This window comes from Antechinus flavipes, chromosome 4 (assembly GCF_016432865.1).
Source record: "Antechinus flavipes isolate AdamAnt ecotype Samford, QLD, Australia chromosome 4, AdamAnt_v2, whole genome shotgun sequence".
NCBI classification, from domain to species: Eukaryota; Metazoa; Chordata; class Mammalia; order Dasyuromorphia; family Dasyuridae; genus Antechinus; species Antechinus flavipes.
Window position 1 is genome coordinate 381,697,223 of NC_067401.1, and position 18,731 is coordinate 381,715,953.

At 44.1% G+C, this 18,731-nt stretch overlaps 1 protein-coding gene across 1 annotated transcript in view; it reads right to left on the reverse strand.

Moving 5' to 3' along the window:
* SRGAP2 (SLIT-ROBO Rho GTPase activating protein 2) overlaps positions 1 to 18,731 on the reverse strand; it is a 250,781-nt gene that overhangs the window by 17,767 nt on the left and 214,283 nt on the right. Inside the window, 4 exon segments of the mRNA XM_051998502.1 lie at positions 253 to 477; positions 4,453 to 4,558; positions 6,400 to 6,534; positions 7,491 to 7,568. Coding sequence (XP_051854462.1) covers positions 253 to 477; positions 4,453 to 4,558; positions 6,400 to 6,534; positions 7,491 to 7,568 — 544 coding nt within the window.

Sequence of the window (18,731 nt, forward strand, 5' to 3'; positions counted from 1 at the left end):
CTGGCACTCCTTGTTACCTTCCACAATTTCTATCACTCTGCTGGATAAAGGAATAATTTAGGGAATGATTTGATTTGCCTCCCAGCTGGTGGAATTCCTTCTCCTGGGGATCATGGGGATCTTTATAAATGGGGTATGGCATGAGGTGGGCCGCCAGGAGTTGCAAACAATTTAAGGTGAGTGCTGAGGGCCCCCTTGGGGACAGTGGGGGAGGACAATGGCCGCTCCTCGCTTCCTTCCCCGCCCACCTACCAATAATCCTCCATGCTTCCTCCTGTGCTGTAGACGGGGCCCTCCAGCTCCCTGGGGCTCGGGAAGATGTTCTCATGCTGGATGATGATGGTTTTGATGAGCTCGTTCACATGGGCCTGGCAGGAGACCTGGTCGTGGCCTTCGGGCACCGACATCAGCGTGGGCCCAAAGCAGATGGCGAGGTTGTAGGGATCCATCATGTTCTCTTCACTGAACTGTGATAAACTACAGGAGACCAAAGAGGGAGTGGGATGAGGGCGAGCAGGGGGGAGCTTGCATGAGTGCACGCGGACGGCAATCACAGGAGGCATGGCCAAGAGCAAAAACAGAAGCTCTGCAGATTGCCACCTGCCCACTCTGGGCTCCGGATGCCCCCCGAGCTTCCTCAGCCAAGAGGATACGGTGACTCCAGCGAGTCCGCATTCAGGGGCCTCCCCAAACGGTGAGTCCCCCTTCTCTGCCGGCTGGCTCCCCTTTGACCCCGGCCCTTCCCACGCCCCTCCCAGCTCTCCGACACCCCTGGTCGAGGGGCCGAGGGGTCTGACAGGCTCAGAACTCCTCTCTGCAAGCATCTTCTCAGTTCATCCTTTGGGCTAGGATGGCTACTGCAAGGGGCTGAGTAGCCTGGGGACTCCCAAGGTGCCCTGGTTATTACAGGCTATTGTACATCTTGCTTTACAGCAAAATGACCACATTATTGAGTTGACTTCTCTCCAAGCCCTGGGCTTATGAATGAGGGGGGAAAAAAGCCAAGCGATTAACTTTCCTATTCTATCAAGCCAGCATATTTTTTTCTGGAACAGCTGATGCAATTGTTTTTCATTTTCATAACATCCCCACAATTAGCACATCCAGGATTTATTCAGGAATAGGTCAACATGCTGTTCAGCTTCTAAAGGAGTTTTCCTCTAGATGCAAACAGATTTTGTTAATAGGGATTTATTTACCCTGGGAACTCCCTCCCCAGCATGTTGCTCCCTCACCCAACAGCTGCTGTAGCTTCATTTTCAGCCTGGTCAGGACCTGAATCCCTAAGTGAGCTGCCACCACCTAGTGAGCCCTTGCCACTCCGACAGACTAGGGCCACTTGCAGAGACATCCCCTTTCCTTTTTCAGGGTTGTCCTCCAGGTCCTCTCTTTCAACTTCCTTCCCTCATGGGCTGCAGTACTGAGCCCTCAGGCCTGTGAGAAATCCCTGGAAGGGATCAAAGACCTTTTATGCAGAACCCAGGAGGTGTTGAAGAGCCTGCTGGGGAGCTTTTCATAGCACAACAGTATTTCTTATGGTCTTCCCTTATCTCTTCCCCAAGCCAAGGTCTGAGGTCCGTGCTGAGATATCATGTGCCTCTCACCAGAGCGTATCCAAATTCTAAATATTGTTGGCTTTCTATTGCACGTCTGCAATGTCAATTCTTTACATGATATTAGTTAATTCTATAAAGTGATCTGAATTTCCCATTTCTGAGTGATTTAGGAGGAAGTTAGGTGATGGAATGGAAACAGGGCCAGTTTCAAGTCAGGAAGATCTGCCTCAAATATTAACTATATAATTCTAGGCAAATCACCTAACTTCCCTCCCAGATCTCCATCGAGAGATGCTCTGATGAAAGAAAGTTCAACTCTTTCGGATCAATCGGCTGGCCTGGCAATGGAATCTATGTCCCATTTTTAAAATTCACCGGCCTTAAAGTAGAATTGAGAACAAGAAGGCAGTGTTGCTATCATTTGGATAGCGACATGCTTGGTTCTACTAACTTATTTTTTGGGTTTCCCTAGTTATTGGGTGGCAAGAAAGGTCTTGGTTCAAATCCTCTTGTGGCACTTATCAGGTGGATGATGGGCTAAGTTACTCAATCTCTTTAAGAGAGAAAAATATTTGTTGACTGAAAAAAAAAAGCAAAGAAAAGCTTAAAAAAAAATTAAGACTTCTAGGGCAAGAGATGTCTTGTGCGATACACCTTCACAAACCAGGTAGCTCCTCACCTCACCTACACACCAGCCCTGAGACCTTGCCAAACAGATGACTTGGGCCCCAAACCGCAGGCCTTCACCAAGCCTTGGCCATGTGCCCCCCCCCCGCAGTGCTGTGTGTGTGTTCTGCCATCTCCTCCCCCTTACCCACTCTCCCTCATCAGGGAGCTAGGTCAGAAGGAGCTGCCCCAAGACCTCGGTCTCCTTATCTGTAAAGTGGGTGGAAGTGGCTGCTAAGATCCCTCCCAGATCTCCATCTATGATGCTCTGAGGGAAAAAAGTTCATCTCAGGGGGGGCGGCGGACAGAGCGCGCGCCCTGGAGCCCCGGGCTCAGATCGGCCTCAGACACCGGGCAAGTCACTTAAGGCCAAGTGCCTCAGAAAAGGAAAGAGAAAAGTTCAGCTCTCTGGGCCGGTGGGGGTCAGAGCCTCTGGCTGGCCCACAGTGGGCCAGGACCCCCCCGCCTTTCTTGCGGCCCTGAAGCCCCAAGCTCAGCCCCTCCCGAGGCTGCCCCAGGGCTGTGACCTTGTTGGGGCGGGAGCCCCCGGCAGCCTCGGGGAAGGGCCGGCCGCCAGCTTGTTTCTGCTTTCCAAAGAATGAACAAAAGGTGGGCCTCCTCTGGCAACGAGGGCGCCCCAGGGCCGGCGCACGGGGGGGGGGGGGGGGGGGGGGGGGGGGGGGGGGGCTGGTGCTCAGTCGCTCCCGCCCCGTCCGGCTCCGGGGCTCACAGGCAGAGGCTCCGGATCATTTGACAGGGAAGGAAAGGGAGAGGGGCTCCTCCAGGGTGCTCTGCTGTCGGGGCTGGCCCGGAGAGGGGAAGGCCCGCCCCCCGGCAGCTCAGGCTGGCCACACTGGCGGGGCGCCCCGGGGGGTCTCTGCCTGCCGGCCTCGGATTCCTGGGCTGTGAAATGGGGAGGCCGCATGGGACCGGGCTGTAAGCCGCCTCGCTCAGTGCCTGGCCCACAGGGGGCGCTGCCGACACGCTTCTTTCCTCTCCCCTTGCCCAGGGATGCACGGAATCCCGCCCTGCGCGTCTCCACCAGGGGCCGCCACACCCGGCCGGGCCGCCCGACCCCCAGGCTCCGCCCTCAGGAGGGAGGGCCCCCGGCCCTGCTCCCACTCGTTGTTTTAGGAAGTGTGGCGGTGCTTTGGGATGGCCTTCCGTAAGCGGGGCGCCGACCCCCGGCAGCACCATGTCCTCCTGAACAGTGGTCACTTAGCTAGTAGCAGCCAGAGCCGGGGCTGTGTGGGAGACACTTCTCACAGCCTCCAGTCTGCAGGCTCCCTTCCTCTGCTCACACACACATGCAGTGCGTCAGTCTCTGGCTCTCTCTCTCTCTGTCTCTCTGTCTCTCTCTCTGTCTCTCTCTCTGTCTCTCTCTCTCTGTCTCTCTCTCTCTCTCTCTCTCTGTCTCTCTGTCTCTCTCTCTCTCTGTCTCTCTCTCTCTGTCTCTCTATCTCTCTCTGTCTCTCTGTCTCTCTCTCTCTCTGTCTCTCTCTCTGTCTCTCTCTGTCTCTCTCTCTGTCTCTCTATCTCTCTCTGTCTCTCTGTCTCTCTCTCTCTGTCTCTCTCTCTGTCTCTCTCTCTCTCTCTCTCACACACACACACACCCAGAGTCTCTGTCTGTCTCACAGACCCACACTGCCCATAGGTTACAGCCAAAACAGATAGACCTTCTGCTCAGGGACAGCTGGGGTCCTTAGAACCGCCCCACACTTGCCCCTGGGGCAGACCTGCCTTCCGCTTTGGGGTATCAGGTGGTTCCCGTCAGGAGGAGGGCAGGACCGGAGCAATGACTGGCTGCTGACCGGCTGACCCCCCAGAGCCTGGCGGACTTGGGAGGGAGGGAGGGAAAGCGGTCCCCAGCCCCTCCCTGCCTCCGCACTGGCGGTGGGGCCTGATCAGTGTCGGGCCGGACACGGCAGGGACAGAAGTTAGAAGTGGGCAGCTGCCGGGCCCCTCCGTACACTCAGCAAGGCTAAGACATAAGCCAGAAAGAGGGAGAGGGAAGGAGCCCAACGCTGCGAGCCGGCCCTCCCCTGGCACTAGGCTCTTCGCAGACTAACTCCGTGGGCTCCTCAGCTGCTGTGACCCCCCTTTACAAAAGAGGAAGCTGAGGCTGGGAGCCCTGTGGCTGCCTGGGAGGGGAGGCCGTGCTGACCCGCTCTCCCGGGGTCTGAATCCCAGCCCCCTTCCCCCCGCAGGGCCGGGGAGGGGCGCTACTCACTGACTGAGGAAGGCGAAGAGGTATCTCATGATGACCAGCGTTGTCTGGGGCAGGACCAGGAGGACCTTCCGGATGTGCAGCGCTCTCTCCTGAAGATTATCCATACCTGAAGGGAGAACACACGGAGCTCTCTGTCTCCCCTGCGAGCCTGGCCAGGGGCAGCCCCGGGGCCGATGAGAGCCCCCGAGGGTCGGCTCTGCTTGAGCAGGCCAGCAGCGGTGACGGCCCAGGAAGCGGCATCTACGGCTACCCTGACCGAAGGGCCGGAGCCCGGGAAGCCAGAGCGGTCCCTATCCGGGTCTGTCCCCCGCGTTTCTCACTGGGCGGCTGCTCAGAGCTCCGGCCTGGCGACGGAAGATGTCCGGCAGGGCGCTTAGGGACAGGCAGGCCTCCAGACCCCAGGCCAAACAAGCGCCTGAAGGCCACCTGCCAGGGCAGCCACCGAGGGCCACCTTCAGTGCACGCCCCCAGATCAAACTCAGAACCCGCGGTGGGAGGGGAGCTGCAGGGACCTTGGGAAGAAACCCTCTGCTTCCAGTGTCACTCCCTGCAGCCCGGGAGCGGTCTGTCCTTCCAAGCCGCCAGAAACCTCCACAAGAACGAGCGAGGCAGCCAACCCAAGCTTCTGCCAAAGCTGCCCGCTACAGCCGCTGGCGATGGCCGAGCCCAACACCCCCGAGGGAGAGGGCTCGTGGGCTGGGTGAAACTCACAGGAACACCTAATGGCACCATGGCACAGAATCTGCCATCTCTCCGGGCCTTAGATTCCCCACCTGTGAGTAAGGGGGTCACTGACCTCCAGCTCCAAATCTAAAATCCCTTTTGTTGAACTAACATCCAATTCAATTCAAATCAGAATCGGTGCTACTTCTATGGCCTACACTACAGGCATCAGAACTGTAGAGAACCAGATTAAATGTAACTGGGAAATAGTTAATAAAAATAAGTAAAGATACAATTTAATGTAGAGGACATTAATTTTCAAAGTTTTCCAAGTCAGTAGGCAGCCCCCAGGAATCCATTTCTCTGTGCTGGACATTGCTGTTCTCTGTCTCTCTTTCTGGTTCTTTGTTGCCATTTCCACACACTCAGAAGACCCGTGTCCCCACTGAGAAGACACCATGTTTATGTACATAACAAATACCTTCATGCCATTTCTAGCCAAAGAGGCAGGAAAAAAAAGTGGTGAAATCTGGGCTTTTTCTTTTTTCTGTGTCATGGAAGGTACAGACACTATTTTTAAAGCCTCAAATGATTGAAGATGATTACCTTTTATGGGAATATACAAAAAACATTTGGCAAAAAGATGATAAAAAGCAGAGCAACAACGAAATTTAAGACAGAGTCAGAGCCAGGGAAAAAAAGTCAAGAGCTGCTAAAGTCCAGTGCGAGGACCCCAGTTTGAGAGCTACAAGGGGATTGTGTGGTGATTGGGTCCAACCTCATTTTACAGATAAGAGACTCAGGAGTCAGAGATTAAGACTTGCCCCATGTGGCCCAAGTGCTAAGTTACAGAGAAAAGGGGGTCTTTGTCTCTACATCCAGCCTCCTTCCCTTTGTGGGCCTCTTTTAGACTCTTTTTTCCCCTTGTTTCTTTCTTTTTCTTTGGGGAGGGAGTGAGGAAGCTGAGGTTAAGTGACTTGCACAGAGTCACACAGCCAGCAAGTGTTAAGTGTCTGAGGCTGCATTTGAACTCAGGCCCTCCTGACTCTAGAGCCAGTGCTCTGCCCACTGCACCACCCTCCTGGACTCTTAACAAACAAAAAGATCGATTACCCTCTCTCGGCCCCAGGTGTTGAGGTGGCCATGAAGAGGGGAAACTAACAGAGAAGGGAAATTAAACTTGGAGGAGAAAAGAGACTCCTATTGGGGGTGCTCTGCCTGTGGCAGAAGGCTCAAGGAGAGGGAAGGCTTGCTCCGCCGGCTAGATCACAGAGCGTCACTTACTAACACAGGACATCAAGTCGGGGAAGATGTCCTTGGGGAAGAGGGGGTGTTCCAGCCCCCGGAAATAAAGCTTCAGGACACCTGCTATGGAATCCATGTCGTGGTCATTCTGGTCTCCGGCCAGCGGGTCCTCTCCTGGGGACAACAAATGCAAAGCAAAGACAAATGCTGTAAAAGGAGAAGCTGGGGGGTGGGGTGGGGATGGTGCTCTCAGAAACTGCCTCCGAAAGGGGAGGGGGCGAGACTTTAAAATCCCATTTCCTTTCTGAATGGTAAGCTCAGAGCAGTAAATAAGGCAAAGGCGTTTCTTAGAGTGATCTGGGGCCAGCGCTCTCTGGCCCTAGCACAAGGCCATCTGCGTAGCATGAAGGTCACAGGTGGCTGCGGACTGGGCATCCGGGGACGGCAGGCCCCTCAGCCTCGGAGGACCCAGACACCAGCCGCCCATCCGTCCCAGCTTTTGTGGTGCCGGTCTGGCACAGGGCGCATCCCGGGGGGCAGGGACGCCGGGAGCATCTGCTGCTGCTCTGGTGGTCACGGCCCCAAGGGCAGAAGGAGAAGACAGGGAGCATCGGCTCCGCGGAACAGCTCAGAACAAAGGACACCTACTTAGAGGAGAACAATCGTCCCAGAGCTCCCCATGGAAAATTTCACATCAGATGTAATTAGATTTAATGATAGGACCAACCTCAAACTGAAACTATATATATCCATTACAGTGACGGAAATTACCAAAGCTTGCCCATTACCTTAATAGCCCACAAGATAATAAATGGGCTACAATGAACGGGTGCATTATCTTTGATATTAACTGCCGCCAAGGGTTCTGAATGAAGCCATAAACTGCCCAGATATCCCAGTTAACTCCTTGAATTTCAGTAGATCATCTGCTATAAAGGATATAGATGAATGGGGCTGAGGAGGGAAGGCAGGACTGGGACGGAACCCGGACTCCCATCGCTTGTGATGTAGGCGCAGGCTTGGCAAGTGCCAGCTCCTGACCGGGGGGCAGAGAAGGCTAGCTAGGCCCGGGCCCCTAGCATCTTGACACCAAACAGGCCTTCCTCCCCGCTGCAGGGGCTTCCCCTTACCTCTCTCAAAGGCGTTTTTGATGTCGTTCACCTCCACTTGGGAGCCAGAGACCCGGAATATGCCTTCATGTTGCAGCCCTGGAAAGATACGGGAAGGGGAACAGTCAGGAAAAGGAAAAGACTAGCTGACACGCCTCTGCTGGAGCCAGGAAGTACCCTAGCCATGAGCTCACCTAGTTTCTGTTCCTTAAGAATTCAAAAACATATCATACAGTTAAACAATTAAAGAAATTGAAAGGGCTTCATCTTCACTAGTGGAATAAAGGTTATCAGACTAAGTCAAAGGTCTGACTCAGTTCTGCCTCTGAATTTCGGAGACTCTGGCAAGTTCCTCCTTATAATCCTACTGAGAAGTATTATAAGGCTAATGGGAGACAGACCGGTATCGTGATACAGGCCTGGACTTGGAGTCAGGAGGAGCCGGCTTCCAATCCAATTGGGGGCATTACCTCCGGGAGCCTATGCTAAGTTACTCTCCTTCACAGGCCTCAGTTTTCTCATCTGTAACATGAGAGGGTTGGATTTCACAACTTCTAAGGTCCCTTCTAAGTCATGAAGTCATGATCCTACTCTCCTTGCCTGGGAGTTTGCATCCATACAGTGGGAGGAGGAATTTCTGACATTCTCCACATTGAAAGATGGATAGAAAGGTTGAAGAGAAATCAGTAGCAGAAACACAGTTTTTAATCTTTTAAAATTTTTGTAAAGTTTTTTTAAACAGTACTTTATTTTTTATTTTAATAATTGTTCGAAAAATATGTCAAGATAGTTTTCAACATTTACCTTTGCAAAACCTAGTGTTCCAATTTTTTCTTCCTCCCTCCCCAAGACAACAAACAATTCAATATAGGTTAACATGTGCAATTCTTCTGAACATATTTCCATATTCATCATGCTGTGCAAGAAAAAATAGATCAAAAGGGAAAAAACACAAGGGACAAAAATCAAGCAAACAACAACAAAAAAAGATGAAAATATTATGCTGTAATTCAGTCTCCAGAGTATTCTCTCTAGATGTGGATGGCTCCTTCCCTCGTTAAGTCTATTAGAATTGCCTTGAATCATATCATTCAAGAAAAAAGTCAAAACATCACAATTAATCATCACATAACCTTGTTGTTGCTGTGTACAATGTTCTCTTTGTTATGCTCACTTTTCTTGCATTGGTTCACGTCCTAAGTCTTTCCAGGCTTTTCTGAAATCAAGTGTGTTCATCATTTCTTTTCTTGGTGAGGCAAAAAGTGACTTTTAGTGACTTGCCTAGAGTCACACAGTTAGTAAGGTGTTAAACATCTGTCATATTTGAAATCAGGTCCTCCTGGCTTCAGGATTAAGTACTTTCATTTCTCAAAGAACTATAATATTCCATTACCTTCATATATGATAGTTTATTTAGCGTTTCTCCAAATGATGGACATTCTATTCATTTTTCAATTCTTTGCCATTACAAAAAGAACTACTACAAACATTTTTTGCACACGTGGGTCCTTTTCCCTCTTTTATGATCCCTTTTGAGACACAGACCCAGTAGAGACATTGCCCTTTGAGCATTATTCCAAATTGCTCTCCAGAATGGATGGATCAGTTTTAGTGTCCCAGTTTTCCCACATCCCCTCCAGCATTTGTCATTATCTTTTCCTGTTATCTTAACCAATTTGAGAAGTGTGAGGTGGTATTTCAGTGTTGTCTTAACTTTCATTAAATAGTACTTTATACTTTCCCCAACTATATATAAAGGCATGGTTTTTTATTTGTAAAACATAGTTTTGTGGTCAGAGGATGGTGTTTGCTTGAATATCAGCTCTGCAGTCCTGCTATTAGTGTCCTTGACCTTCCTGATCTTGGCTGAGCGTCTTCCTATCTTTGGGTTCCAGCATCCTTTATTTATAAAATGTGAGGGCTAGACTGGATGACCTCTAAAGGAACTTCCAGCTCTAGAGCTTATCAGTCTATGATTCTACACTTGCAGGTGCCTGTTCTCATAACACAGTGTCGTTAATAGCAGCATAATTAGCTGGGCAAAGTATTTTTTCCTCCAGAAAAATGGATAAGCACATTAATGCGACTGTACTATCTCATGTCCTAAGACTGAAGTCCTAACCACTCCAATAGTAGCTCACTTGTCTGATGTAAGATTTACAAAGTGTTTTCCTCACAAGAACCCGCTGGTTGTAGCCAGGAAATATAAGTGCTCTCTTACTTTTACTGATAAATGTGGGCTTAGAGACCCACTGTCCAGATCCTGCAAGGAGCAAACTCTTCCTCCCTTTTTGGCCTCTTTATTCCTTATACCTCCAAACATTCTCTAAGCCAGCTAAACTGGCTCACAGACTCTTCCTAGAACCCAACATTCTCCTCTCCTCTCCCTGCCTTTGCACTTCGTCCTCCTAGACCTTCCCCTTTGCTTCTGAGCTTCCCTCGCTGCCTCCGGATCCCCCTTTTCAGGTGTGGTCTGGATACCCTTCCAGATAATTCTGTCTCTTCTGTATCTATCTAGTCACATTTGTCATTTCCGTTAAACTCTGCTCCATGTGGGCAGGGACTGCCTTTCGCCGTTTTTGGCATTTCCAGTCCCTACTGTGTTCTAGGCAGAGAGCCTGGAACACAGCAGGCACTTAATAAAAGCTTGCTGATAGACAGCCTCACGGACTGACAATCCAAGATTCATACCCAGCTCTCTCCTAGCTCCACACTTGGCACTCTTGCAATGACATTAGGCCATTTCCTCACAGTATAAAGGCAGCAGTAAACTTACACTTATTTAATATTTTGCTGTTTATATGTCCAAAGGGCTATCAAACTGTGCACCCTATGACCCAGCAGGAACACCCCTGGAAAACCATAGCATTTCCCAAGGAAACCATAAAGGAGGGAAAAGGACCCACATGTGTAGAAACATCTGTAGCAGCTCTTTTTGTGTTAACAAGGACCTGGAAAATGAGTAGATGCCCATCAATTGGGAAATGGGAAGGTATATGAAGGTAATGGAATATTATTATTTTATAAAAAGTGATGAACAGGGTTATTTTAGAAAGGCCTGGAAACATTTACATGAACTGCTACCGAGTGAAAAAAGCAGAACTGGGAATACATTGTACATGAAAACAACAAGAATATGCAATGATTAACTATGAAAAGCTTGGTTCTTTCCAATGGTTCAGTGATTCATGGCAATTCCAATAGACTTTGGACAGAAAATTCCATCTGCATTCAGAAAAAGAACTGTGGAGATTCAAAGTAAATCAATACATGCTGTTTTCTTTTTTCTTTTCTCTCTCCCATGGCTTTTTCCTTTTGTTCTGATTTTCCTCTCCCAACATGATTCATAAACCAATATGTATTAAAAATATATTAATTTTTAAAAAATTTGCAGTTTATAAAATGATTTCCTCACAATCACCTGGTAAGGGAGTATAAATATTATTATTCTCCTCATATAGAAAAGAAAACTAAAAGTTATATAGTTTAACATTTTTTGTTCCCACAGTCACATATGTAGTGAATGGCCAAAGCAAGACTTGAACCTGAGTCTTCTGCCTTTTGATTCAATGTTCAGGATACTAGAGGATACTGCACTGCATATAAAAGTGGCATAAAAATGTGGGTGAGGGTCTGCTCACTTGTTGCCCCCAGGTCCTGGCCCAAAACTCCAGCTTTGTCTATCAGACAGAGATGGAGAACATTGGAGAAGATGGGAATAAATCTGAATACAAAAGGCACTTAGAAACGGTACAGTTCAGACATAAAACTATATTATAAAGCAGCAGTCATTAAAGCCATTTGGTACTAGCTAAAAAATAGAATAGTTGCTCAGTGGAATAGGTTAGATACACAAGGCACAGTAGTCAATGACTATAGTAATCTAATATTTGATAAACCCAAAGACTCCACTTTCTGGAATAAGAACTCACTATCTGAAAAAAATTGCAGGAAAAATTAGAAAATTAGAAAATAGCATGGCAGAAACTACAGCATTGGCCAAGACCTAATTGGCCAAGATGAGGTTGAAGTAGGTTCATGATTTGGGCATAAAGGATGATACTATAAGTAAATTAGGAGAACAAGGGATAATCTACCTCTCAGATTTGTAGAGAAGGAAAGAATTTATGGCTAAAGAACTAGAGAACATTATGAAATGCAAAATGGTTAATTTTAATTATAATGAATTAAAAAGTTTTTGTACAAACAAAACCAATGCAGCCAAGATTAGAAAGGAAGCAGAAAACGGGGAAAATTTTATATCTAAAGGTTCTTATAAAGACCTCATTTCTAAGCTATATAGAGAACTGACTCAAATACAAGCCATTCTCCAATTGATAAATAGTCAAAGGATATGAACAGACAATTTTCAGACAAAGAAATTAAAGCTATTTCTAGAAAAAATGCTCTACATCACTATTGATTAGAGAAATGCAAATTAAGACAATATTGAGGTACCACTACATACTTCTCAGATTGGTTAAGATGACAGCAGAAAAAAAAATGACAAATGTTGGAGGGGATGTGGGAAAACTGGAATACTGATACACTATGGGTGGAATTGTGAACTGATCCAACCATTATGGACAGCTATTTGGAACGATGCCCAAAGGGCTGTAAAACTGTGTATAATCTTTAATGCAGCAATATCTCTACTGGGCTTGTATCCCAAAGAGATCATAAAAAAGGGGAAAGGACCCACATGTTTGTAGCAGCCCTTTTTGTAGTGGCAAGGAACTGGAAGACCATCATTTGGAGAATGGCTGAATAAATTATGGTATATGAATGTCATGGAATATTGTTGCTCTACAAGAAACAATCAGCAAGATGATTTCAGCAAGGTCTAGAGAGACTTACATGAGCTGATGTTAAATGAAATGTGCAGAATCAGGAGATCATTATACATAGCAAGAGCAACATCATACAATGATCAATTCTGATAGACGTGGCTCTTTTCAAAAATGAGGTAATTCAGGCCATTTTCAATGGTCTTGTGATGAAGAGAGCCATCTACTTGATGAGAGAAGAGTGTGGGAACTGAGTGTGGATCAGAACATAGTATTTTCACTCTTTTTGTTGTTGTTTGCTTGAATTTTATTTTCTCTCTCATGTTTTCTTTTTTGATTTGATTTATCTTGTGCAGGATAGAGGGAAAGAAGGGAGAAAAATTTGGAATACAAGATTTTGTAAGGGTGAATGCTGAAAACTATCTTTGCATATATTTTGAAAATAAAAAGCTATTTAAAAAAAGAAATGGTACAGTGTAATTTCTGAACAAAAATCCAGGAAATACTCATTTAGGTCTGCCTGAGAGCCATCCTGGCTTCTTCCCTCATAAGAGACTTCATCCTCCCTCTCTGGGGATCAGGTAGCAAACCTGATGAAGTGCTGGGCCTGGAGTTGGGAAGTCTAGCCCCAGACACTTATTAGCTGTGTGACCCTAGGCAGGCTAGTTCATGTCTGCCTCAGTTTCTTCAATTGTAGAATGGAGGTAATCATAACACCTATCTTAAAGGATTGTTATGGATTCCATGAGGTGACATTTGTAAAACACAATAGGTACTTAATAATCATTACCTTTCCTTACCTCCTCCCTTCTCTCTATCTTTCATTTACGAAATACTGTTATCACAGGTTTGGCCTTCTTTCAAACCCTGTGATCTTCACAAAACCCTGACACCTCAAGGAATGCTAAATTCTTTCATGAGGAAAATGACATACAACTAACGGAATCACCCCTCTGCGGGTCCAAGGCAGCAGGTGCTTTATCAACCCAGTTTCCAGTGGTGTACAACACAGTCTCTAGTTGGCATTCTGAATCTGATCGCAACAATAAGAGCAAGTAAGCAGGCAGAATCTAATTACCTGACTTCTAATAGGACTTAAGTTGTCTACGCTTCTATGGGAATCTACAGAATATTCCCCACAGAACATGAGGCAACATTAAAACACCATTAGTATTGATGTAATAGGGCTGTATTAGTTACCAATAGGAGGAAACAGCCAGATAATGTTGTTCAAACAAAGAATGTAAACAGCAGGTGTTCTGAAAGAAACAGCCTGATATTGAATGACTTAAAAAACACATGCACACGTGAAACACTCTATACTATGAAATAAAGAAATATACTCTTATTATGTGAGCCTTGGCTCACATGTCTTATTAAATTTACATTTTTTAAAACAAAAAAGAAATGCCATAATACTCTTATATTTATGTTATATGCATTGTTTTACATATACTCTATGTGTATTATATTTTATATATACTTTACCATGTGAGTAATATTTCATATGTACCATAATATATGCTATATGTTATATTATACATATGTGTGCATTATATATAATATACATATTTATGTATTTATGTGTATATGTATATATAATATACATACTCATATACAAATGTATAAATATCATACATTCTATAATATAAAGAAATGGGATTTCAGAAACCAGATATTGTCCTAATGGGCCCTGCAGCTATCTATGCTCTTGGAAAATTTCTGGATCTCTGGATTGCCAGCTGGAGTAGTGGGGCAGAGGCAATCGGCCTTAGCTCACATGTCTAGGGGGTTAATGTAAATCAGAAGAAGAATGAAAGGAAATCAGGTAATAGATTTTTAGTGGGGCTAATCTCCATAGATTCCCTGCACATCTCATGCCTGTTTGCTATGGACAAGATTTTGCAAGTTCTTGCCATGATGATGATGGTAGGGATGATGAAATCAGTAAAAAGAATAAATGGATGGTTATCCTCTGCAAAAATTAAGGAAAACCAGATGGGTTTCCCATTATAATGAGAATAAATTTCCTCAAACTTCCTGTTTTTCCCTCCTTAGTGCACATTTAATTTATAAAATTGAAATTGATCAATCAGGGCAGCAGAAGCTGCCCTGAGGAGCTCGCCAAAGCAGTCTGCCAACTACATGCTGTCCCTTTTCAGCTTGTACCAGCTGTAGCTCATTTTCTCTCTTCTTTTGGAAAAGAGGGCCATTCAATTATTATGGTTATCGTAATTTTCCTCCTCATCATCATAAGAGTCAGGACACAAGATCCTATTTGGAGCAAACATATCCACAGCTCCTCTTAAAACACAGATTTTCACAGCAATCAAAATGGGCAGTTAACAACCAATTTCATTAGGTCTGATCCTGGGCATATCAGCCAAGATTGAGCTTTCTTGCTGTCCTGAAATACTCTTCTAGCTAGACATCCTCAAAACTGCTCTTAAATTCTTGTTCCTCCATGGAGCCCCTGAGACCATTCTACTCTCCATATTATTTCTCTTCTAATCCCTTGCTGTCCTTAATGTTTCTACCATTTACCTGGCCATTAATCATATGCCACCTTGTGAGATTTTGTGCATTGTTGTCCTAAACTAATATATCTTACATTACTTCACAACTTTTTCAAAAGATCATAAGCCCTTCAGTTGTAGAATAGCTGTAGAACAGTACAAAAATATAATGGAATATTATTGTGAAAAATAAGAAATTATGAATGAGGAATTCCAAGAAGTATATGAACTGCTGCAAAGCAAATTCAGTAGACCCAAAAGAAGAACATATATATAATAGTTAAAATGATGTAAACCAAACTTTTACCAAAAAGCAGCTAAACGAATTTCTGCACTATTAGGACAGAATGCTAAATACATTGGTCAATATGTTTTTGTTGATTGCTACTGTTTGTCATTAGGGAGGGTTCATTTGAAGTAGGGGTAAAGGGATATTGCTCTCCCCTCAGCCCCTAAAACAACAGTATTATAGGGACAAAATGTAAAAAACAAAATGAATTTTTCTTTTCTCTTCCTTTTTTTCCCTGAGGCAACTGGAATTAAGTGACTTGCCAGGGTCACATTGCTAGGAAGTTAGTGTCTAAGGCCAGATTTGAACTCAGGTCCTCCTGACTTCAGGGCTGGTGCTCTATCCATTGCACTCCCCCCCCCTCCAAAATGTATTTTTCAAAAAGAATCAATACTAATTAAAATAGGAAACATCAAAGAAAATCTTAAAGTATTAATATTTCACAATGAACACTGAAGGAAAAAACAAGATTATTTGTTGGGGGCGGGGGGGAAATATAGGTATTTCTTTGATGATAAGGCTATCCCAAAATGGATTTTTCCCTTAGGAGCAAGCATCAATCAAGGACAGAAGCTTGTAGCCAATCCAGAAGTTTAACAACTATATAGAGAGGTTACTTTGAGAAAATAGTTTGGAAGCAATGGATATGGTAAGCAACAAATAATACCATAAAATGAAATTGACTATATTTTGATAGGAAATGATTAGTTACTAATGAAGCTAACTAACTTATAAAGCAAAGATCCAAATTAATAGCAATTAAAAGAAAGAATAAAAATTATAAGATATGACATGCACATATGAGGTAATTCCATTCTGACTTATTTAAATAGATTAGAAAAATGGAAAATGGATAAGAGAAGATATTAACTATCCAGTTAATATGGAAGTGGTTAAGCAGTGGTTAAATTAATCAATCACCATCACAAAATTAATTGATCATTAAATCACTACCACACCAAAAAAAATAAAAGAAAACATTAGAAAATTTTAGCTACCAGACAGGATCTCCTTTACTACACTAAAGGAATAAGGAATAAAGGATCTAATTAGAGATGGCAAAACATATTTTCCTTCTCTCTGTGAAGAGATGAGGAACAGAGGATAGAGATTTACAAATGCTGTCAGATAAAAGTGTTGATTAGTTTTTCCTAACTTTTTTCTTTGTCATGTGGGAAGATACTAGTAGCCAATAGCAACAAGACTTTAGAATATAAACCCACTTGTAAAATCTTGCAGAGAATAATAGTGGAAAACTATGAAATGTATCACACAAAATGGTGAAAGCAGTGGAGGTTATAACATTTACATAAAGCTTAGCAAAAGATCTAATTGAACTAGATAACCTCACATGTATTTAAGGATAAAAACAGGACAAGAGTAAAAAAAAAAACTTTGCAAATTTCTGTATTCCTATAATAAGCTCTCTTCTCTTTTTCTGATAGTGGGGTTTCCAGTCTGCTTGCTAATCTATACAGAAGAGGCACTTCTTGGAGGAGACAATTTTGAGGTTCCTGTGAGATCAGTTCTCAAGATATATTAAAGGAAGAATACTAAATGTTTGGGGGGGAAGGGCAGAAATTAAACATTATTACTAGTAACAAAAGGAGGCCAACAAAATATGAATTAACTATCAACCCATATGCGTACTTTGTCATGTGTGTAAATTCTCTCTAAGAATGATCTACCTTATAGTGAAGGAATTCTTGATGAAGAAGAAAAGGAAATAGGGAGGTTTTTTAAATAATATCTCCTTGTAAATCTTATATTTTTTTTTGTCATTATATCCATTGGCTAAAAGGTGGAGAGAATACAAGAGCCCACTGTGCTTACAGTTTGTCCACTATTAAAAACAAAACAATACTGGATTTGCTAGAGCAATGTGACATCTTAAAGGCCCTCCTCCAATAAGGTATCTCTCTTGCACGGGTCAAAATCATACATGGTTTTTAAAGACATTAGCTAACAGAGATAAAAAATGACAGTCCTCTAATTAGTAACATCAAGAGAGGCAAAAAATTTTTTAAAAGTATGTTCTGTAAAGTTGTTTGATACAATCCTTGAAGATATCCATCACAGTCCAAACTGAAAAAGAATTCCTTAAATATGATAGGATTCTTCAGATGCTTCTACTTGCAGATGACTTTATGTTGATTATATCACGCCTTTGATTTTAAGAGCCTCATAAAATCTTATTTAGTGGAAGATTGTGAAAAGCATCACACTGAATAATGAAAAGTAGTACAGGAAAATTAGTTTGACAACTATCCTTATAGGGAAGGGGGAAAAAAGAGGAAGGATGTCTACTGTTCAAACAATGATAGGTGGTTAGATCTTTTACAGAGATTCTGGACCTGAGGTTCACAGACCCACAGGTATATTGATAGATTTTGGGGGCCTGGGGAAATATATGGGAAAATTCTCTACTTGAATATTATAATCCTATGTATTTTATTTTATGCATTTAAAAATGTGATTCTGGGAAGGGATCCATAGACTTCACCAGACTATAGCCAAAAGGGTCCAAAGCACAAAAAACATTAAGAACCAGAAGTACAAAGGAAACCAAAGGGCTGGATTTACTTTGGGTAACTTTACAGTGCTTTTAATGAACCTAAGCTTCTCCTAGCAGAAAAGGAATTTTTTTATTTATATACTCCTCCAGTGATGATGACTATGAATCATGGGCTATCAGTCTCTGAAAAATTAAAATTGAGAGTCATCATAGAATAAGAGAGAGATACATGGTGGGCAGAAATAGACTACAATGTAGTCCCAATCAAGTCCCAATTAAAGGGCATAATCAGAGATGATGAAACACACTGCCCTCCTTTCATTGAGGGCTGGGGACTTGTATACATTGTCAGATGCAGCTGCTCTGTTGTTTTTATTTAGCTGTATTTTCTATGTTGCACGGTGGGTGTGGTGGGCATATTGGGAAATGACAGTTATATTTTTTAAAAAAGCATAAATAAAAGCTTAAGAAAAGAGAGAGATTTATCACTGTAAAAGGAGTTATTGGGTTAGGTGTGTATCCAGATGAGATGGGTAAGTGATGGAGAGTCCATAAGCTCAACTGCTACCCGCACCACATGGCCAGATAGATCTTTGAGGCTCAGAAGGTACTGCAGGGTGGGATAAGAGCAAATATTGTAGAGATTAAAAAAATAAAAAAGAATGGCATCTTCCAGCTGCAGGTTAGTAAACTTGGCTCTGATTTCTGGCAGAAATCCTAAAATACATTAAGGGAATGGCTAGTAAACACCTTGAAAAGAATGCCATGATCATACCCTGAAGCAAGAAGAAGCCATGTCAGACTAATTTTATTTCCTTTTGTGGCAGGCTTAAGTAACCCTCCTCAGGGGAATTCTTTGATAGATATATTCCCCCCCAAATTTTACCACAATCTCTTATGCTGTGGACAAGATGTAGCCGTGTGAATTACAATACAATTATATGGCTTCAAAACTGGTTGGAGGCTGGACTATATAATTATTTGGTAATCATGATTGGTTCAATATCAGCTTAAAAAGAGGTCTCCAGGAAGTGGTCTGTGCTGCTTAACATTTTGACATGGACAGAAGCAGAGATGTGCTTGGTGGATTAGCTTTCAAAATAAGAAGTAACACAGAACTGGGAGGGAGGGCTAAGCCTATGGTTGAGAGAGTTG